The sequence below is a fragment of the Lissotriton helveticus genome, chromosome 1_2 (genome assembly GCF_964261635.1).
Source record: "Lissotriton helveticus chromosome 1_2, aLisHel1.1, whole genome shotgun sequence".
NCBI classification, from domain to species: Eukaryota; Metazoa; Chordata; class Amphibia; order Caudata; family Salamandridae; genus Lissotriton; species Lissotriton helveticus.
The window spans coordinates 364,637,170-364,659,768 of NC_136058.1; the positions used below are offsets into that span (position 1 = coordinate 364,637,170).

Consider the following 22,599-nt stretch of genomic DNA (forward strand, 5'->3'; position numbering starts at 1 on the left):
CCTGTTTGTTGCAGTACCACATGGCTGTGGTGTTGTCTGAACACCTGCACCACTTTCCCTTTGAGAGAGGGAAGGAATGCTTTCAGACGCCTCTGATCTCCGCCTCTCCCAGATGGCCGCCCCAGTCCAGGAGTGACGCATCTGTCACCATTGTTCGGTCTGGTTGGGGAAGGGAGAGAGATCTGCCTCCGACCCAAGCTAGGTTCATTAATCACCACTGCAGTTGTAGTGCAGTTCCCTCCGAGATCTGGACAAAGTCGGAAAGATTATCCTGATGCTGTGCCCACTGGAACTTCAGGTCCCACTGCAGACCCAGCATATGCCATCTGGCAGGATCCACCAGCAGGATGCAGGAGGTCATGAGGCCCAGCAGCCTCAGGGTCATTCTCATCGAAATCCGGGAAGAGGCAGAAACATCGGTATCATAGCCTGAATATCCCGGACTCACTGCTTGGGAGGATAGGCCAGAAACTGAACTGTGTCCAGAACACCTCCAATAAAGGGGAGCATCTCAGAGGAAGTCTGGTGTGACTTCGGCACGTTGATAGTGAACCCCAGCGAGTGCAGGAGGTCAGCCATAGTCTGGAGGTGGTAGACGACTGACTGGGGCGAGCCCACCTTAAACATCCAGTCGTCAAGATAGGGGAAGACTGGAACCCCTGATCTGCACAGACAAGCTGCGACCACCGCCATCACTTTCGTAAACATCCGAGGGGCACTGGTAAGGTCAAAGGTAAGCACAGTGAACTGAAAATACTTGTGGCCTACCATGAACCTTAGATAGCATAGCGTCTTTGGGCTGGCAGGATGGAAAAATGGAAATAGGTGTCCTGCAAGTCCAGCGCCACTATCCAGTCTCCAGGGTCGAGGGCAGACAGGACCTGAGCCAACTTGAGCATTCTGAACTTCTCCTTCTGGAGGAAGCGGTTGAGGTCCCTGAGGTCTAGAATAGAATGCAGGCCTTTGTTCTTCTTGGCCACCAGAAAGTAGCGGGAATAGCAACCATGACCTTCTTCTCGAGCAGGGACCCTCTCAATAGCTCCCTTGGCTAAGAGAGCTAAGACTTCCTGGCAGATAAGCGCCAAATGATCCTCCGACATGCGATCGAAAGACGGTGGCATAAAGTGAGAGGTAGTCTCAAGGGGGAGAGAGTAGCCCCTTCAGACTATTTGCAAAACCCACCTGTCCGACGTGATGGATTGCCAGTGGGAGAGGTGATGGCGAAACCTGCCACCCACTGGCCGTTGATGGGCCTGAAACATCGGACTAGGACGTCTTGGAGGCGGCGGAGGGGAGGAAAGGGTGGACTGGCCCGCCCACTGGCTCGCAGACCCGCGAGGTCGCTGGGTCCCACATCTGTGGCCAAGTAGAGGCTGGGCAGCTTGCATGAACCAGTTGCTAGGCTGGGCTGGACGTGGCTGGGCGCATCTTTAGTAGCCAAGAAAAAGACGAAAAGAAGACTGGGGTGATCGGGAAAGTGCAGCGAGGCTCAAAGATCTGGCCATAGCCCGAGAATCTTTAAAGTGCTACAGCGGGGGGGCGTGGCCAGGATGGCGGAGTGAGTGGTCGCATCTGCTGCGAGCTCCTCTGATCCCGGACCCTAGAACCGTCATCTAGCATCGATCTCCCCCGAGCTGCTGTGATCCGGCAGCGGGGGGGTCACGGGATCCCGGCGGAGTCGCCCGGTGTGGGGGCCGGCCCTGTGACGGCCAGAATCGGCATTGCCGGCGCCATTGCAAGGGACGGCTGACCGAAGCCCGGGCCCGTGGCGCAGAGAGGAGCAGCCCCGAGGGGGTGGTGCGGCCGGAGACGCCTGGCCTGGCGACCCTGCCCTGAGGTGGCGGAGAGGCGGACCCGGCCTCGCGGGGGGCCCCGGAGCCGCGAAGACGCAGACGCTGACGGCCGTGAGTGAGGAGGAATCAGTGCAGACCCGGCGGGAGGAGCTACGAGTGGCCGGGGCTGCGGCCTGCATACTGGGCCCTGGCGGGGGCTGGAGAGCGTCGTCGCCCTACCACACGCTCCCTACCATTGGAGCGGAAGCTGGGACCGGACACTGCCGCCACTCGAGGGGACGGCGGCCTGGGGCCCAAACCCGAAGCAAGTAAGGAGCAGCCCCCGGGGAGGTGGCACGACCCAGAAGCGCCTGTCTCGGCGCCCCTGCTGGGAGGTGACAGGAGGCCCGGCCACGAGGGAGGTCCCGGAGTCGAGTGAAGGCTGCCGCCCGAGGGTGCAAGGACACGAGTGCGGGCCCCGGCGGAGGAGCTACGGGAGGCCGGGGCTGCGGCCTACACACTGGGCCTTGGCCAGGGCTGGAGGGGGCCGGAGCTGCGGCCTACACACTGGGCCTCGGCTGAGGTTGGGGAGCGCCCTCGCCCTGCCACGCGCTCCTTGCTACCGGGACGGGATACCGGACTGGAGCACGCACCCGAGGGGGCCTGTTGTGGCCTTTATTTCTGCCATCGGGAGGTGCTGCGAGACACGCCGGCTGCGGCCCATCGCCCAGGCCCCTCTGGCGATTTGGCGATAATTGGGCCTACCAGTGCGGAAGGGGTGACGTTGTGAGGGGCTGAGGTGGAGTAAGCCGCCCCTCTACAGGATTGCTGCTAGAAGAGGAGGAGGGCTACCTGATTTGTGCCTCTGTGACTGCATGGCCCTGGCGGCTTGGGGGTTCGCCTAGAGTGCCTGGTCTTCGGCGCCCGAGGAGGGGACAGCGCGGCGAGCGGGGCTCCCGAGCGCCTGGGTGGCTCCTGGACGGGTGGAGTGACAGTGTGGCGCCCCTCGTTTGCCGCTGGCCCAGCCCTGGGATTGCGGACCCGGCAACGCTGTCCGGCCTAGAAGAGGGGGGGGACGGAGCGTGGTGCATGTGGCTGGGGTGCGGTGCGCCTCGAGAACCAGCAGCAGACTGCCGGTAGCACCCAGGGGAGGAGAGAGGCGACAGCATCGGATTGGCAGCGCCTTATGTGGCCCAGGAACGCGCTACTGCAAGCAGGATGGCCGGCAACAGAGGGCCCAAGAAGGGGGATCGGACCCTACCGGATATGCTGAACAGAAACGCTGCGAGGCAAGATCGAGGGCAGCAATCTTCGAGCCCCCAGGGTGGCTCCCAGGGAGCGCACGGAGGGGAACCCCCGGTCACCAGATCTTTCCTGGAATCTCTTTTCAGCTCCCTGCGGGAAGACTTTCAGACGCTAAAACAAGAGGTGGCTGGTGAAGTGCGGGAGGTGCGACGAGAGGTTGACGGGCTGGGCGAGAGGGTAGCCACGATGGAGGAAGCCGGTCATGCCCGAGACGAAGAGATCTCACAGCTGCAGCAGGAAGTGGTACGGCTACGGGACCAGCAAATTGACATCCAAGCACATGCCGAGGACCTTGAAAACCGGCCCCGGAGAAACAACATTCGCGTCCGGGGAGTTCCTTCCGGAGCAGAGGAGGAAGACATGGCCGGCTTCTTGAGAGACTTATTCAGGGAGGTCCTGGGGGAGCCGGCCGACTTTCCAGTTCGAAATGATAGGGCGCATAGAGTTGGCCTGCGGCGCCGTTCTTCCGCTCCCCCTCCGGATATCCTAGCGTTCCTGCCAGACTACCCTCTGAAGGAACGAATCCTTCGAGAAGCACGATTGAAACCCTCTTTGGAATTTCGGGGTCACCGGGTGGCCCTCTTCCAGGACTTGTCAACGATCACCCTACAGAAACGCCGGGCCTTTAAGATCGCAACTGACTTTCTGAGGGAACATGACACTCGATACTCGTGGGGACATCCTTTCCGCATCATCTTCCGCTGGAACGGGACCCTGCATCAGCTACGCTCTCTCCAAGACACTTGTGGTGTCCTGGGCATCACTGCGACGGACGAGGAAACCCCGACTCCGAATCGCTGGCGCGTCACCAGGGACGGTTGGCAGGCGGTCCCTAGGCGTCGCCCCTCTGCCTCTTCTGCCCGACCGGACTCACCTACCATTCGAGCTGAGATGGACGACGCGGTGAGAGGAGTGGCCAGGGACACGGCGTCTGGAGATATGGCGCTGACTGCTTAAGAAGTACTCCGGGGGGAGATCGTCAACGCTTCTAGTGTAATGCAGGTTTGGGGGTCCTGGGGGAGGGAGGGGGGCGGGGTTGATGCGTAGTGGCTGGACGTCCACTTTTGTGCCTTTCCACAGACTTGTCCGTTAAGGACCGGACTGGGACAATGGGTTCTTTGGGTCAGTTGGGGGACCAGGGGGAGAGGGTAGGGAGGGGAATCGGGGAATTGGATAGTTCAGGGGTTGTTCGGGGGAAGGGGGGAGGGATCCGGGAGTTGGGATGGGGGGGGGAGGGTCGTCCAGTGCACAGTACGAATGTTGGGAGTTTTGAAGATGATCACACGATTTAGTTTGCCTGCGTCAGGAGGCCACATGCACACATGCATATCCCTCTCTGCTTTGCTCCTTTTGATGCCGTTGTGGGCGCCTTTGCGCTCCGCCTTAGCAGGAGGGGTTCCTCTTGCTTGCTGCCTTTCTTCTTTCCATGCCTCTTACTTCCTTTAAGGTAGTCACCCTGAACGTTAGGGGTCTGAACAATCCTGTCAAACGGCGGGCGGTGCTCTCCCTCCTTGAGAATACACACGCTGACATTTGCCTCTTGCAGGAGACGCACCTGCTGCCGCAGGACACACAGCCTGCGCTCCCGTAAGTTCCCGTCACAGTTCTTCTCATCCAGTTCCTCCAAGACTGCAGGGGTGGCAATTCTGGTATCTAGTCACTTTAAAGGGGAGGTCCTCCACAAATTAGCGGAACAGAAGGGTAGGCTGTTGGCGTATCGGTTTAGAATTGGGGGTCTTATGTTTACCATAGGGTCCCTGTATAGCCCTAATGACCGACAAGAACGCTTCCTGCGTACAGCGGTCGAGGATATCACTGCCTCACAAGATAGATATGTCATCATTGGAGGGGATTTCAACATGGTCTTTGATTCGGCTATCGACCGGTCGGCACAGCGCTACCCGCAGGTCGGGGAGCTCCTCGACCTCTGGCGCCACTTGCACCCCACGGACAGGGACTACTCGTACTACTCCCATGCGCACAAGACGTACGCTAGGCTGGACCACTTGTTGGTCACGTCCCCTGTGCAGGCGCTAGTTTCGGGATCGGACATAGGGGTGCTGTCCCTTTCGGGTCACGCCCCGGTAGATGCCACGTTGAGTTTACCCCCAGTGGTTCTCCCCCCTCGGACGTGGCGCCTGCGAGACACCCTGCTGCACAGGAAGGTGGTGGTAGATCGTATTGACGACGCTATCCGGGAATACCTGACGCACAATGACAACACGGACACCGCCCGGGCTACACAGTGGGCGGCATTTAAAGCGGTCCTCAGGGGGGAATTCCTAGCGATCTCCTCGGCTGAAAATAAAGAGAGACAGGCGAAAAGGGAGGAGCTCACCGACACGGTCCGCGAGCTTGAACAGATCCATCGCAGAACGGGGGCCCCTAGAATATGGCGACAGCTTAAAGGTGCAAGGAATGCCCTAGCTGCTCTGGACTTGGACCGAGCGGAGTACGCTGCACTCCGGTTGCGTCACACCTTCTACACAGGGGGTGACCGCTGTGGCAAGTTGCTAGCCAACAGACTTCGAGTAGCACGCCAGAGTCAACTAGTGAAGGCGATCTCTAGCCCTACGGGGACCACGGAAACGGAGGACGCCCACATCGCGGCCGTTTTCCGTGGGTTTTATGAGGACCTTTACACTGGGGAGCCGCCGGATGCGCCGGCCGTGGCCGCGTATTTGGACTCTGTCGCCCTGCCCTCCCTGGACCCCCTACAGGCGGAACACCTGGACAGGGATATTAGGATAGAGGAGGTGATCTCCGCCATTGCCCGGCTTAAGCATGGCAAAGCACCGGGCCCGGACGGGTATACCGCGCTTTTTTACAAAACGTTTTGTGCATCGCTGGCCTCTATCCTTACCCGTCTTTTCAATTCGTTTGCCGCAACGGGGGCTATTCCGCCTGATCTTTTGCGCGCTTCCATCACGTTGATCCCCAAATCCGGGAAGGACCCGACGCTCTGTGGATCGTACAGGCCGATATCTCTGCTGAATGTCGATCTAAAATTGTATACGGGGATCCTAGCCGCTCGCTTGGCCCCGCACTTATCTGGTCTTATAGACCCTGACCAGGCTGGTTTTGTGCCGGGGAGGCAGACGGTTGACAATACGAAACGGATCGTTCACCTGCTCGAGAAGGCCTCCCGGATCCCGGGGGAACATATGATGTTAGCGGTGGACGCTGAGAAGGCGTTCGACCGAGTGCACTGGCCCTACCTGGAACAAGTACTAGTGAAGGTGGGCATAGGGGACAAGTTCCGCTCTATGGTTTTCAACTGCTACAGACGGCCGACTGCAGTAGTTCGGGTGAACGGGTATGCCTCTCGGGATTTTAACATTGAGAGGGGCACCAGGCAGGGGTGTCCACTTTCCCCCCTGCTCTTTGCTCTTTATATGGAGCCGTTCGCCCAACGGATACGGAACAACCCGGCGGTGACCGGCGTGCGGATGGGAGGCTTTACGCACGCTATCAGCCTCTATGCTGATGATGTCATCTTGTCACTTGACGAACCTCGGACAGCCTTGCCGGCCTGCGTCGAGGAGCTGGCCTCCTTTGGCGCGGTGGCGGGGTTTAAACTGAATATGGGGAAGTCGGTGGCTTTGGATGTCTCCCTTGATCCCTCCACCAGGACGGAATTGCAGAGCCGCTTCCCCATGATGTGGTCGTCAGAAGCGATACCCTATCTGGGGATCCAGATAGCGCCCACCTTACCGGCCATGGTGTCGGCCAACTACACGGCGTTAGGTGTTAAAATCCGGGAGGAGCTGGGCCGTTGGAACCGCGGCACCCTTTCCTGGCTGGGCAGGATAGCTGCGGTTAAAAGGACAATTCTCCCGCAGGTGCTATATTTATTCCGGGCCTTGCCGCTCCAACCGCCGGCAGGGTGGATCCCGCAGCTACAAGCGGACGTCTCGCGCTTCGTTTGGCAGGGGAAGAAACCCAGAATGCGTAGAGCACTCTCATTACTGGCCCCTGAGGCGGGAGGATTGGGGATACCTGACTTCCGTAGGTATTTCCAAGCAACGCAGTTGCGTTATCTGGTGGAGTGGAGTAGATGGGAGTCCGATAAACACTGGCTCTTCCAGGACCAGGCAGTGGCGGGGCGACCCCTGCAGGAAGTCCCGTTTTTGCGTCGAACTCATAGACCCAAGAACTTGTACATCTCTTTTGTTACGCGTGTGCCGCTGCGGGTTTGGGATGCAACGGCCACCACGTGCGGCCTCACCTCTTTCCCGTCACCGCTCACGCCGCAGGTGGATAACCCAGATTTCACCCCAGGTATGGAACAGGGGGCGTTCGCACATTGGAGACGGGCGGGATGTAGAGCTCTGTGCCACTTGTATGGCCAGGAGGGGGTGATCCCCTTTGTACAGTTTCGCCAGGAATTTTCACTCCCCGAGACTGAAAGGCACCGCTATATGCAGGCCCGCCATTGGGCTCTCCAGCCACAGGTGAGGGATGCTGCGGATAGGCGCTTCTTGCCATACGAACAATGGCTGCTTACGCGTACTTCGGATTCAAAACTGATTACGGATCTTTATAAGTTACTGCAATCTCCATCCACACACTTCTATAACCCGGGGAGGGAAAGGTGGGAGAGGGAACTGGGAAGGACACTGAGCCCTAAGGACTGGGAGAACATATCTTCTAGAGCAAGACATTCGGCGTACCATATGGGCCTTACTGACACACTAACTAAAGTTTCCACTTATTGGTACTACACGCCGGAACGGGTGCACAAATTTGATCGCAGCAGGGGGGACACATGTTGGAGAGGATGTGGGCACCGAGGTACTCTTACACACATCTTATGGGATTGCCCCCTCCTGGCCACATACTGGAAGGAAGTGCTAGACGACATTGATACGCATTTTGGCATTGAACTGCCGCGCTTCCCCGCCTACATCTTGCTGGGGCTCCCGAATGGTCTAATGTACCCCCTCAGATCTCGTAGGGGTAGGCAGATCGCCATTGCGCTGGGATCAGCGGTTCAAAACATCTTGATACATTGGCGCACTGCCACGATACCCTCTGTTACGGGCTGGCTCCATAGATTGTGGCACGTGTTGGGCATGGAGAAGTTGTCGCTGATGGTGGCTGGGGATATATCGCAATTTTCAGAACTCTGGCAGCCATTTCACTCCCTGTTGTCAATGGAATTTAAAGAAATTACTTGCCCTAAGTACCTCCGCCTCCTGCGGCTCACGAGCCCTGTAACACAAGCCCCGTGAATTGGTGGGGGACACACTCTCCTCGCAGGCGGGGATCCTGATGTTGGCCTTGACTGATGGCGGTGCACTGGACGTGGGGGGGAAGGAGGGAAGGGGGTTGGGATCCGGGAGTTGGGCTGTTGGGGTGCAGGGGGGGAGTTTGGAATGGGAATGTTATCCCACACTGAGCCGGGGCGCTCCAGGTATAGCCGAAAGGGACTGATGCCATACATTGCATTTAACCGTTGTAGCTGGAACTGGGGTTCTCCCCGACTGAACTGAATGTCTCCTGTTGTTGCTACTTGGTCTTTGTGTGTGGTGCTGAAAAAAATACTTTAAACCATAAAGTGCTACAGCGCAGAGTCTGCTTTGACGCCAAAAAGACAACAGCCATCAAAGGGCATGCCCAGCAAAGTTGATTGGACATCCCCCAAAAAGCCAGTTGTCCTCAACTAGGCGTTGCGTCTAAGGGCTACCGACGTGGCCTAGGGAGTCGGTGGTATCTAGTCCAAATCGGACTATGAATTTGGCTGCATCTCTCCTATCCGCCACTGCCTGGGAGAGAACGGCCTGGGCATCCTCGGGGCACTAAGGCAGCACCTGCGCGACCGTATCCCAGATGGTATGGGAATATTTGCCCAAGAGGCACGTGGTATTCACAGACCCTAGGTGATCCAGCTTCTTGGATTCCCTATATGGGGGAGCAGAAGGGAATGCGCACTTTGAAGAAGAGGCTTGGACCACCAAGTTCTCAGGGGAAGGGTGTAGGGGTAGGAAAACTGGGTAGCCCAAGGCTGGGCGATGGGGGCAGGTAATCATTCTTTCTACAGGAGCCCCTGGGCTGGGTTTGGAACAGGAGCCCAGGAGGACGTCAGTGAGGGCTTTGTTGAAGGGCAGAGGAGGATGGCACAGGCTGAAACACCTCTGTCAGGAGGTTAGTCCTGACTGCCACTGAAGGGAGCTCAAGGGCCAAGACCCTGGCTGCCCTTCGCACCACCACATCGCAGGACGCTTCCTCCTCCGTAGCCATGGTAGGTGGAGAAAGCATGCCTAGGTCTGGAGAAGTGTCCAGAACACTGGCGTCACCTAGGTCCTCTCTCCAGTCCGGTTCTTCTAGCTGGACTGCTAATGAGTCTAGCGATCCCTCCCAGTCCTCATCACCACCTTCTGGGCAGAAGGGAACACCAGGGAAAAACAAGAGAATAAAAGTACTCTCCGCTCCATCTTGGGAGTCAGGATGGGTACGGCGCTGATGGGTGGTACAGCCAGCACCGAGGGGTGTCGTCGTCTGGATCAGCGCTGGAGAATGTCGAGTAAGATCAACCAACATCGATCCAGGGGCCATCCCGGGCCTGGAACTGCTGGCATCAAAGGCCAAGGCCCCCGACCGACTCTGCGGGGCCCAGAGGCACGCCGGCAGAGTCAAGACAAGGTGGAGGGATTCATAGAACTTACAAAGTTGGGCATGGGATGCTCTGGCTCCCAGGAATGGGGGAAGCATGGAGTCGTCCCTGAAGTAGGCACCGGAGACGGAGCTTTAGAGCAAAAACGATCCAGGTCCCTCGTTGCATCATCCGACCGACGAGGAGAAGGAGAAGAGGGCCAGTGCTTCTTCACCTTTGTCTTCTTGGACTTACTTGAAAACCTCGAAGACTTGGAGTACGACGAGGTGTGGATGCCCTCAAGACCTTCCTCTTGAACGAGAACAGGAATGACACGGAACCAATAACTTCTCGGACCGCTCCTGCAAAGACTTCGGATTCATAGCCCGGCAGTCTGAGCACAGCTTTGTGTTGCGCTCCACCGTCGTGCGAGATGACGTCTCGTGTTCAGACATGCACTCCTCACAGCCAATTGTGTCTTCAAAATCTGCTGGAGTAACTACGGCAACCAAAAGCAGCACAGACACTTCTAGCACATGGAGACCTCACAGTCAGGAAAGCGTGCCACAGCAAGTCAAGAGTCGGTCAATTCACTTTACCCTGAATAATGCTGCGCCATGAGTCAAGGTAACGGTGCCTCCACTGTGCCTTGGGAACAACCTCTTACGCCGTTACATGGCTTCCATGTAGACCATGAAAATTCATAGCATGTGCCACTTACAACTCTTAAAGGAACAGATAGAGGCATGTACAATACAGTGGTAACATAAGTATGTAACCACAACATAGTACTACGATTCTCAAGGCCCAACGGACTCCTTTGCTAGCAGACAGGTAGTTTGAATATGTGGAAGCTGTTTTTATGGGCGTATTTGTTCAGGTTTTTGTTATATTTCATTGGTATCAAAGCAAATGAGGGATAGGAGCTACCCTGTGTATTTCTATTCCTTTTTCATAGAAATTATTACTATCTTGATATGTTACTATTTGGCAGTGATTTTATACATTGTATGGGTACATCTCTTATACTCACTTAGGTAATTGTGTTAACGGGTTAATTTATGTGTCTTTAGTTATGCTTTTGTGAATTGGTTATTTACATAAATTGCAGTGGGGACTTGATGCTATTTGATAGGCACAATCAGAAATGTCTGATGGTTCAGAGGTGTGTTTTGCTTTTACCAGTTGGCTGCTTCGAACGTTCTGCACCAGACTTGAATGGTCGAAGAAACGGGTGAGGCTGTGTGGGCCAACGGCCGTGCGCAGCATTACCGAGGTAGTGCTCGCGACGACCGTTGGCCGACGGCAGCAGCCAACGGGTTAAGTTATACTTGGGGTATTATGATAGATTGCTAAATCTTGTGAATTTGTTTTAAGATAATTTAGAGTATTGTTGATTATAAAGAGGATGTAAAGTAATTTCCTTACAAAGGTGAGCACATGTAGTTTGTTAAGCTTCGATTTATGTTGAGCTTACACTCACAGGACAGATAACTTTTAAATCTGACTTGCACATTCACTGGATGAGCCTATGAGGACAGGTGATACGTATTTGTTGGAACTTTGTGGTATATCGGACTTTCATCTCCCTCCATTGGGTGTTTAATAATTAATGGACCATAATTGGGTAGAGAAAATCAAAATGTAGGAGGATATTCTTCCTGAATTACTCACCATGTTTTCTTTGAGTACCCAAAAGGTTGGCGTTTTGCAATAGAGGACTTTCTGTTTCTTGATGTAGTCATGTTTAAGTATGTGCCTATTTGTTTAACATGAAAGGAGTCATTTATTGTTATATATTGTGTGATTTTCTAGCCCTGAGGAAGTCTTTGAAGAAGACGAAACACATGTTGGCTAGAGCGGAGGAATATGAAATAAACAAGTATCGACTTTATGAGGAGTTGGCCTTCTTGTTTTCTTGTGCTCGCAGGTCTCTGTTGTTTGATTTCTGTTTGCTTTGTGTCATTCTGTGTCAAAAACTGCCTATGAAGGTTTCAGTGGCAAAGATCTGCCTTCACTTTGATCTCTGCGTCACTGCCCAGTATATTCAATGTGAAATACAACATTGTTGATAGTCAATGCAGATTGATCAAACAGGTGGAGACAAAGTTACAGCCTATTAAGATTTAAAATGTGCTCTACCCAAAGAGGTAGGACAGCAAAGCAAATGCAACTGCCAAACAATGTATAAAATGTGAATTTAGGCATTTTGCTGAGCACCAGGAAGTTGCCTACTGGTTGCTCTGTATCCTTACCAAAAGGCTTAACACAAGTGTAATGCATTCTAGCCGTTCTGTCTCTATCTGAAATAGTAACAGAGGTATCTTGTAACGCTACATGTATGTGAAAAGGGCTAGTAGAAACAAAGAGTGGCGGATTCACCATGAAAAGATTAGTGTGTGCAAAAACAAGAATGGGGTAGATCTGTCAACACTGACCTCCCTATTGTTACTTTCCAGGGCTGGTGTGTGGTATACTAGTGTGACCGTAGAGAGGTGGGGAAGTGGGGGGTGGAGGACGGTAGGGAAAATTACCAACTCATGCACCCACCTTCCTCTTGTTCATCTCTAGGGCCTGTGTCCGGTGGTTTAGCTCTTTCTCCCCAGCGTTAATGTTGCTTTGCAGAAGGTGCTCCTTCTCTTCCAGCTTTCTCACCACCTGTAGCTGAGCATCCACCTAAGAGGGTATAGGAGAAGGCGAGGGACACACATTTGAGAAATGGGGTACAGGGTCACAGCAGGCCAGCAAAATCAACTGAAAATTAATTTTAAAAAAAGATAAAAGGAGGAGCCTGTGGTACCAATTACCAGGGGCTGACCTGTGGCCAGAGATGCCAATTGGGTTTAGGCTTCAATGCAATTTTAGGGAAGGCACATAGGTCCTGGGTGTAGGAAAGTGGGTTTCTGTTGCAGTCACCCCCCCCCACCCCCACTTGTTTCCAGACTACTGATGCACTTGTATCTTGGTGTGCCCTGGGTCCCTGCCAATCAGGTTCCCATGGTCTGTGTTCTTTCCCCAAAACTAACCCAACTGGCATCTCTGGCCACAGGTCAGGCATTGGTAAATGGCACCAAAGGTACCCATGGCACTGTGACCAGGGAATACCTCTAAGGGCTGCAGCACTTATTGTGCTACACCAAAATGAGGTATAGTGTGTAAAGAGTCCAGGTGAACCCAAAGGTAGGCAGAGGTTACAATTAGAGATAAACCTACTCTCCATTTCTGGTAGAGTGGTTGAGCAGTAAAGCAGTATCAGAGGACAGTATTAAGCATTTGATGTACACACTCAGTCGGCAAATGAATTCACACACTCAATAACTGAACTCTGGGCCAAATGTGTTTGTATAAAAATATATACTGTTTTATTTTTAGAACCAAGCAAGCCTGGTACAGGTAAAAATTAAATACTTTTCAGTGATAAGTTAATGGATTTAGAACAGTTTAAAAATGTAATAGAAATTGGACTTTGTTTGATTTACAGGGGATACAGCAGGTTGCAACACTTCGCTAATACAGTACATTGAAATGAATAGGCTTTTTCAGTAAATTACAGGTAAGTTACTTTTTACGTTACTTTTCTAATTCAGAACTCCACACTTAGAAACTTTCTGGAAGAAAATTGTCAATCCTATGGAGGAAAAACAGGTTATCAGTCACAGGTAAGTTATTGACTGGGAGTTAAGGTTTTAGGGTTAGACTCAGGGGTCCTCCAGGGTCAGTGATGCACTCTTGTTACACCCTCAGCGGCACTAGGGCGTCAGGTGCCGAGTGTTGAGGCCCAATGTTATCCAATGGGGGAATAGGGGGCCTACGGTTGGTGGCTGCTGGCAAGCAGACCACTGGGTTGTGGGAGCAAAGCTCCTAGGGGTTAGATCAGGGCAAATGGGGAAACAAAGAAGAACCAAAGGTGCACCCTCAGCGGCACTAGGGTGGCCGGATGCAGGGTGCTGTGTCAACGTTGGCTGCCCTGTTGTTTTCTATGGAGAACCTCTGGTTTGCAAAAGCACTGCAAGCAGGGAGACGAAGGACTTCTGGGTGCGAACACCACTTCGAGAGGTAGGTTGGGAAGTTAAGGGTGGTTAGGCACCATTGGTTTGGGCACACAAGGCTGTGGGGCGTCGGGTGCAGGGGTGCCTTTTGGGGTCGTATCTTCTTACCAGCTCCTTGTCGTGGTTAGGGGGGCCTTCTGGATTTAGGCGTCGGCTGAAAGCTTGAGGAAGGTCAGGGGTCGCCGGATCTCGGGTCAGGATTGCTGGGGTGCCCTCCTCGTGGTGTTTTTCCATTCGAGCTCGGGCCGGGTTCAGCGGGTGCGGAGTGAACTGGATTTGCGGTCTCTGGCTGCTGCCAGAGGTTGCAGTTGAACAAATCTGGTGTTCACGGAAGAAGCAGTCTTTGGAAGTGAAGGCAGGCAGGTCCTTCGGGGTATTTGCTGTTGCTGGCTGCAGGCACACCGGGATTTCGCAGGAGCAGGTTCGAGGGGAGACAGGCTGCAAGGCTCTCTAAGATGCCCTCTGTCGTGCATTTTACATTAAATCCCACACTGACATCAGTGTGGGTTTAATGTGCTGAGAAATTTGATACCAAACGTCTCAGTTTTCAGTGCAGCCATTATGGGGCTGTGGAGTTTGTCATGGCAAACTCCCAGCACCATATGTTGTAAATGTAAATGTTTTTGTACTTGTATAGCGCGCAGCTACCCGGACCGGGTCTCCCGGCGCTTGTACTCATACCGCTAAGGAACCCTTCCTGGTTTTCCTTGTGAAGTGTCCACTCCTGGGCACCCCCATGGTGAAACCAGGCATCCTCGCGCTGTTGTGGAGATTAAACAAGCTATTGCCCAGAGTTGCAGCGTGGGACCCATGATTAGAATAGACACTGAGGCGAGAATATCCGGTCAGAGGAATTTGAGCCCGAAACCCGCCGAGGCGGGAATCGAACCCTGGTCCCGGGCCAGAGCTCTGCATCAAGGTCTGCCGCTCTAACAATTTAGCCACACTTCTCCACCATATACTCTTAATGGCAGCACTGCACTTACAATGCCCAGGAATGGACTTGGGCACTGTAGGGGTACAGGGCTCATGCACCTGTACTCTCACCACTGGCATAGGGCACCCAGCCAGAGGGGTGACTGATTGTTAGACGGGGACCCGGAGGGTCGGCCGAGTACAGGGGGGAGAGGCCTCCGGTGAGGGTCCTCCCCGGTAATCGTACAGACAGGTAACTTCCCCCCCACAGATAGGCACCACACAGGGACGCGTTCTTCACACTTTTATATTTCTTAAGAGCAAGGTAATTGACGGTACAGCAGGACCAGGATACGAGGACCCTGTCAATTCTAGTCTCTTTGGGGGGAAGGGTAGCGGGACAGTCTCAGTACCGGACCGGTACGGGGGTAGCAGGTGTGGAGCTCACAATCCTCGAGCTGATGGTTCGCAAGGAGGGGCCGCGGCAGCGCCAGCAGGCCTTCAAGATGGTTCACGGAAGGATGGGCCGCGGCAGCGCCAGCAGGCCTTCAAGATGGTTCACGAAAGGATGGGCCGCGGCAGCGCCAGCAGGCCTTCAAGATGGTACACGAAAGGATGAGCCGCGGCAGCGCCAGCAGGCCTTCAAGATGGTTCACGAAAGGATGAGCCGCGGCAGCGCCAGCAGGCCTTCAAGATGGTTCACGAAAGGATGGGCCGCGGCAGCGCCAGCAGGCCTTCCAGATGGTTCACGAAAGGATGGGCCGCGGCAGCGCCAGCAGGCCTTCAAGATGAGTTTGTCTCGGTGTCTCTCGACTCCAGGATCCAACTGCCTTCCTGCTCTGGAGCTGCCCCAGTTATAGGCCTGGCGCCCTTTGATGTCCGGACCCTCGCACTTGGAGGTCGGGGGGTCCGGGATGAGGGAGTCCAGACACCCAGCAGGGGGGTGGAGCCAGCGCCCAGGGAGGCTGGGGCGATCGACACCTGGCGGAGGGGAGCCGTTGACACTCCTTCTCCCATTGACCTGCCAAGTGGTCTCTTTACCCCCTGGGTGGATGGTGGTGCCTCGATGTCGGGGCCTGGCTGGGCCCGAGGCCGAGGTCGACCCGAGGCCACGAGGCCTGGTCGAGTAGTGTCCAAAATGGCGGCTGGGCCGGGGACAGGGGTTCTGGAAAGGACCCGGGCCAGCCGATACGGTGGTGTTCAGGAGCCAGGGTTCCGTCGGGGAAGGGCCGGAGGTTGCCCCGGAGGGCTGCGGGGGTGGTTCTTGTCCGGGGAGCAGGAGGAGCAGGGGTCCGCGACCCGCCATGCGGGGAGGGGACAGCCTGGCCACGAGGCCTGTCCAACATGCGTCCCCCCCACCTGAAGGCAGGGAGAGTCAGCAATCCGCTTGGGTACTCTCCTCGCCGAGGCGGAAGAAGCGGGACAGGCCGTCTGCGTTGGCGTGATCTTGGCCTGGGCGGTGCTCCACAGTGAAGTCCATTCCCTGCAGGGAGATGGACCAACGCAACAGCTTCGGGTTTTCTCCCCGCATCTGCATCAGCCATTGCAGGGGTCGGTGATCTGTTTGTACCCGGAAGTGGGTACCGAAGAGATAGGGCCGGAGCTTCTTGAGGGCCCATACTACGGCGAAGGCCTCCCGCTCGATGGTGCTCCAGCGCTGTTCTCGGGCCAGCAGGCGTCGGCTGATGAAGACCACTGGCTGATCGACCCCCTCGGTGTTGAGTGGGGAGAGGACGGCCCCTATGCCATGATCTGAGGCGTCCGTCTGCACTATGAATTCCCGGCTGTAGTCGGGGGCTTGGAGTACGGGGGCGGTGCACATGGCGGACTTCAGGTTCTCAAAGGCCGTCTGACATTCCGGCGTCCAGTTGACTTTCTGGGGGTTCTTTTTGGATGTGAGTTCTGTGAGGGGCCCTACAATGCTGCCATAGTCTTTTACGAAGCGCCGGTAGTACCCGGTGAGCCCCAGGAAGGCTCGGACCTCTGTCTGGGTGACCGGGGGCTCCCAGGCTTGGATGGCGGCAATCTTGAGCTGGAGGGGGGCCACCAGGCCACTTCCCACCTGGTGTCCCAGGTAGGTCACGGACCCTTGGCCGATCGGGCACTTGCTGGCCTTGATGGTTAGCCCGGCCTGCCGGAGGGCGTTCAGGACCTCCCGGAGGTGGTGGAGGTGTTCTGCCCAGTGGCGGCTGTACACAGCAATATCGTCCAAATAGGCGGCGCTGAATTCCTCCAGACCCGCCAAGACTTTGTTCACGAGTCTCTGGAAGGTGGCGGGTGCGTTTTTCATTCCGAATGGCATCACCTTGAAGTGGTAGTGGCCGTCCGGGGTGGAGAAGGCGGATCGCTCCTGGGCACCTGGAGTGAGGCCGATCTGCCAATAGCCCGCTGTTAAATCTAAGATGCTCAGGTAGCGGGCGGCCCCCATGCGGTCGATCAGCTCATCTGCCCGGGGAAGGGGGTGAGCGTCGGTCCTGGTGACGTCGTTCAGACCCCGATAGTCTACACAGAACCTGAGCTCGGGGGTGACGCCCGGGGCGGCGGCCTTGGGGACCAACACGACGGGGCTGGCCCAGGGGCTGTCGGACGGCTCGATCACTCCCAGAGCTAGCATCTTGGAGACTTCCGACTGGATGCAGGCGCGTACTCGATCAGGCACCCTGTACGCCCTGTGTCGGATAGGGGGGCTTATCCCCGGTGTCAATGTCGTGGAGGCACCAGGGGGTGACCCCAGGGATGAGGGAGAACAGGTCGGCAAACTGTAGAAGCAGTTCTCTGCAGTCTTGGCGTTGTGCTGGGGACAGGGCCTCGGAGAGGTGGACTCCCTCCACGGAGCCGTCTTTCTCGAGCGTTTTCAGGAGGTCTGGGAGGGGCTCGGAGTCTTCTTCAGCCCCACTGTCGGTAGCCATCAGGAGGCTAAGTTCAGAGCGTACAAAGTGGGGCTTGAGTCTGTTGGCGTGGAGGACCCGCAGGGGGTTTCGGGGGGACTCCAGGTCCACCAGGTAGGTGACGGGGCCCTTGCGCTCCACCACTTTGAAGGGTCCTGTCCATTTGTCCTGGAGGGCGCAAGGTTCAACCGGGGACATCAACCAGACCTGTTGTCCCGGCTCGAACTCGATGAAGGAGGCATTCTGATCATACCAGCGCTTCATGTCCTCTTGGCTGGCTTCGAGGTTGGCTTTGGCGAGTTCCCTGAACCGCCGGGTCTGGTTACGGAGAGTCAAGAGGTACTTGTATACATCAGGGGGAGTCTTCTGAGGGGCCACCTCCCATCCTTCTTTGACTAGGCTGAGGGGGCCCCGGACGGGGGGTCCATACAAGAGTTCGAACGGGCTGAAGCCCAGGGATTTCTGGGGGACCTCCCTGTAAGCGAACAGGAGGCACGGGAGCAGCACGTCCCATTGGCGACGTAAGGGTTCTTCCAGGCCCATGATCATCCCTTTGAGGGTGCGGTTGAATCGTTCTACTAGTCCGTTCCCTTGCGGGTGATAGGGGGTCGTGAATTTGTAGGTGACCCAGCATTGTTGCCATAGGGACTTCATGTACTTAGAGATAAAGTTTGTGCCCCTGTCACTGACGACTTCTTGGGGGAAGCCCACCCGCGAGAAGATCCCCATCAGGGCTCGGCCCACCACGGGCGCCGTCACGGTCCGGAGAGGTATGGCCTCGGGATAGCGGGTGGCATGGTCCACCAGGACAAGGATGAACGGGTGTCCCTGTGCTGTCCGGGGCTCCAGGGGCCCCACAATGTCTATTCCCACCCGCTCAAAGTGGGTGGTGACGATGGGAAAGGGTTGCAGGGGGACCTTCAGTTTTCGACCGCTTTTCCCGCTGGCCTGGCAGGTGGGGCAGGCCCGGCAGTGGTTCGCTACATCGTTCCGCATCTTCGGCCAGTAGAAGTGGGTCACCAGGCGGCTGTACGTCTTGTCCTGCCCCAGGTGCCCGGCAAGAGGCACATCGTGTGCCAAGTTCAATAGGACGTCTCTGAATCGGAGGGGGACCACCCGCACCCAGCTGGCTCCAAGTTCGGCGATCTTTTGCTCACTATAGAGCAGCTCGTTGTCCCAGTAGATCCAGTGGGCCCCCGATGTATCCCCTGCGCTCTGGGCTATGGCTTGTTGTCGGAGGCCCTCGAGGGAGGGACACGCTCTTTGTTCCTGGCGGAACTGTTCCTGAGTGGGGCCACCTTCTTGGCGCCACTGGGCCAGCTCCGGGAGGTCTGGGGGCTGATCCCGTTCTTCGTCGTCAGACCCCGGAGGACCAGGCTCAGGGGTGGTTTCTTCGGTGACAATCGGTGGGGGAGGCTCGGGCCACTCTGGTTCCTCTTGGCGGGGGATGGCGCGGGCGGCCATGGATCGGGTCGTTACGCAGACCCATTCAGGGAGACCAAGCATCCCCAGGTGCTCCCTCCGTTCAACGGCTGACCAGGGGGAGCTTTCGAGGTCGTTCCCCAGAAGGCAGTCCACCGGTGCATCGTCGCAGACAGTTACTTTTAGCATGCCAGACACCCCCCCCCCCACTCGAAGGGGATGCGGGCCATCTGGCACAGGCTTTCGGAGTTGTCTGCCGACCGCACTGGACAAAGTACATTTGGTAGGATCTGGTCAGGGGTCACCAGGTGGCAGCGGACTGCGGTCACACTGGCCCCTGTGTCACGGAGGGCTTCCGCCCGGCGTCTATTGATTGTGACCCACTGGCTGTATTTCTGCGTGTTGGCGGGGATGGGCGCCCGCGGGACCATGTCCCTCTCTCCTAGACAGACCAGGGACATGGCAGCTGGTTCCCACTCGGGCTGGTACGGCTCGTACTCTTCGGCGTCTTCCTGGCCTAGCTCTTCTCCCAGAGCGGCGGCGGTGATCTGGCGGTTCATGGGACTCTGATTTTTCGGGCAGTTGGGATCATTGGCGTAGTGGCCGGGTCGCTGGCACTTGTGGCAGGTAACGTTGGCGCGGAAACCTGGTCGCGTTGGAGGGCTACCTCTTCCGGCCGGGGGCGGGGGGTTGCTAGTGGAGGGCACGGTGACGGTGTCCCGGCCCCGACCCTGGCCTCCTCCTCCTCCCCGTGGCCGGTGGGGCCCTTGGGAGGCTCTGTTTTGCTCGCTGGGCCAGCTTCGAGGGACTCGGGTGCTTTCCCATCGGTCTGCTTCGATGGCGAGTTTCCGAGGTTCGGTCAGTTTACTATCAAGGAGGTGCTGTCTTAGTTCGACAAAGCAATTATTGGAGAGGTGCTCCCATACAATCAGGTTGAATAATTGCTCGTAGGTGGTGACCTGGCTGCCCTTGATCCATCCCTCAAAGGCTCGGCTAAAAAAGTTCACATACTCCACCCAAGTTGTACCAGGGATCCGTTTGCAGTCCCGAAATCTCTGCCGGTACATCTCGGGCGTGAGCCCATAGCGAGTGAGGAGGGCGGCCTTCATGTGGTCATAGGATGTCATCTGCTGGTCGGGGAGTTGCAGCAGGGCGTCTCTTCCTTCGTTAACGAATTTACCCCATAGCCCGGCTCCCCAGTCGCTCCGTGGAATTCGGTGGGAGGTCATTGCTACCTCGTAGGCTTTAAACCATTGCTGGATATCATCGTTCCGGTAGTATTCCCGGACGACGTCCTTGGGGATGTGGACCTTGGGGTCTGTCGGAGCAGTGGGGCTTGGGTGCCCGGAGACGCCGAGGTCTTTGTTCTGCCGTCAAATTTCTAGCTCCTTCAAGTTGCGCTCATGCTCGTATGCTAGTCTTTTTTCTTCCAGCTCCCTCTGGCTCTTTTTCTCTTCTCGTTCTTCCCTGAGCCGTAAGTGTTCGAGTGTTATTTTTTTCTCTGCCAATTTGAGTTCTCCATCTAAGCGGAGTCGAGCCAGCTCCAATTCGTGGAGCCGGGTTTTCTCCCGTTCTCGGGCCTCTTCGGACGAGAGGCCCGATCTTCTTTCGTCTGCAGGGGTGGTACTTGTTTCGGTGGTCTCGAGGCTTTGATTTTGGGGTGGGGATGTTTCCGTCTCCACCCAAGCTTCTAAGGCGTGCTTGAGGTCATCTTTCGTGCTCAGTCCCGTGGTAGCAATGCCCAGCTCTATGCAAAATTGCTTTAGTTCTTTGTGGCTGTATTCTTCCAGCTTTTCCATCTGAAATGTTTCCGTTGTTCCACTCTCCTTTGTCGTCATGGTTGCTGTGTGTCGTGGGGTGAGTTACTCTCTGTACGATTATGCGTCGGCTCGGATCGCGCCGCTGGCCACCAATGTTAGACGGGGACCCGGAGGGTCGGCCGAGTACAGGGGGGAGAGGCCTCCGGTGAGGGTCCTCCCCGGTAATCGTACAGACAGGTAACTTCCCCCCCACAGATAGGCACCACACAGGGACGCGTTCTTCACACTTTTATATTTCTTAAGAGCAAGGTAATTGACGGTACAGCAGGACCAGGATACGAGGACCCTGTCAATTCTAGTCTCTTTGGGGGGAAGGGTAGCGGGACAGTCTCAGTACCGGACCGGTACGGGGGTAGCAGGTGTGGAGCTCACAATCCTCGAGCTGATGGTTCGCAAGTAGGGGCCGCGGCAGTGCCAGCAGGCCTTCGGGATGGTTCACGAAAGGATGAGCCGCGGCAGCGCCAGCAGGCCTTCAAGATGGTTCACGGAAGGATGGGCCGCGGCAGCGCCAGCAGGCCTTCAAGATGGTTCACGAAAGGATGAGCCGCGGCAGCGCCAGCAGGCCTTCAAGATGGTTCACGAAATGATGGGCCGCGGCAGCGCCAGCAGGCCTTCCAGATGGTTCACGAAAGGATGGGTCGCGGCAGCGCCAGCAGGCCTTCAAGATGAGTTTGTCTCGGTGTCTCTCGACTCCAGGATCCAACTGCCTTCCTGCTCTGGAGCTGCCCCAGTTATAGGCCTGGCGCCCTTTGATGTCCGGACCCTCGCACTTGGAGGTCGGGGGGTCCGGGATGAGGGAGTCCAGACACCCAGCAGGGGGGTGGAGCCAGCGCCCAGGGAGGCTGGGGCGATCGACACCTGGCGGAGGGGAGCCGTTGACACTCCTTCTCCCATTGACCTGCCAAGTGGTCTCTTTACCCCCTGGGTGGATGGTGGTGCCTCGATGTCGGGGCCTGGCTGGGCCCGAGGCCGAGGTCGACCCGAGGCCACGAGGCCTGGTCGAGTAGTGTCCAAAATGGCGGCTGGGCCGGGGACAGGGGTTCTGGAAAGGACCCGGGACAGCCGATACGGTGGTGTTCAGGAGCCAGGGTTCCGTCGGGGAAGGGCCGGAGGTTGCCCCGGAGGGCTGCGGGGGTGGTTCTTGTCCGGGGAGCAGGAGGAGCAGGGGTCCGCGACCCGCCATGCGGGGAGGGGACAGCCTGGCCACGAGGCCTGTCCAACACTGATCAATGCTAGGGCAGTGGTTTGTGGGCATGGCACACAGGGATGTGTTCAAACAACACACGGAGCAAAGTTTCACTCCGACGCCAGGTGCACAGCTTTGCGTTTAAGTTTTTACTGCTTCTTAGCCATCAGTTTTCCCAATTTCAGACAAACTTGTAAAGTCTACTCCAAAGTGTATTTCATCTTCATTTATTTTCTTCATTTTTGAATTCACACATATGAGACGATTACAGTTATAACAGCTTCATATGCCTCGGGTATGCCCATCCAAGCCTTTTCCTGGGCACGTGCATAAACGTAAAACATTCCCAGATGCAACTTGTGGATTACCCAATGCATTTCGGGCTTTGTATAGCCCTTCTTCAGGGGTTTGCTACAGATAAAAGAACGAAGCAATTAGTCTATGGCTTCAAACAACTCTGATTGACACTGTGAATTATTTAAAACAACAAATCCATGTCAGATTTTGGAATCACCCCATGCTTACGCTTTCCCTCTAAACACATAAACCTTAAGGCTCCCACATGCTGACACTGTGCACAGCTTTCAAACCTCCCGCTTTACTATCCTCATGTTGACTCGCCCACGGTACTGAGACATGCCCATCTA

At 56.2% G+C, this 22,599-nt stretch overlaps 1 protein-coding gene across 2 annotated transcripts in view; it reads right to left on the reverse strand.

Moving 5' to 3' along the window:
- The window catches only part of RNF20 (ring finger protein 20), a 223,437-nt gene that overhangs the window by 35,671 nt on the left and 165,167 nt on the right, over positions 1-22,599 (reverse strand). For both annotated transcript variants that reach the window (XM_078672289.1, XM_078672296.1), the window contains exon 17: positions 12,223-12,348. In XM_078672289.1, the coding sequence (XP_078528415.1) occupies positions 12,223-12,348 (126 nt within the window). The remainder of the gene's footprint in view (positions 1-12,222; positions 12,349-22,599) is intronic.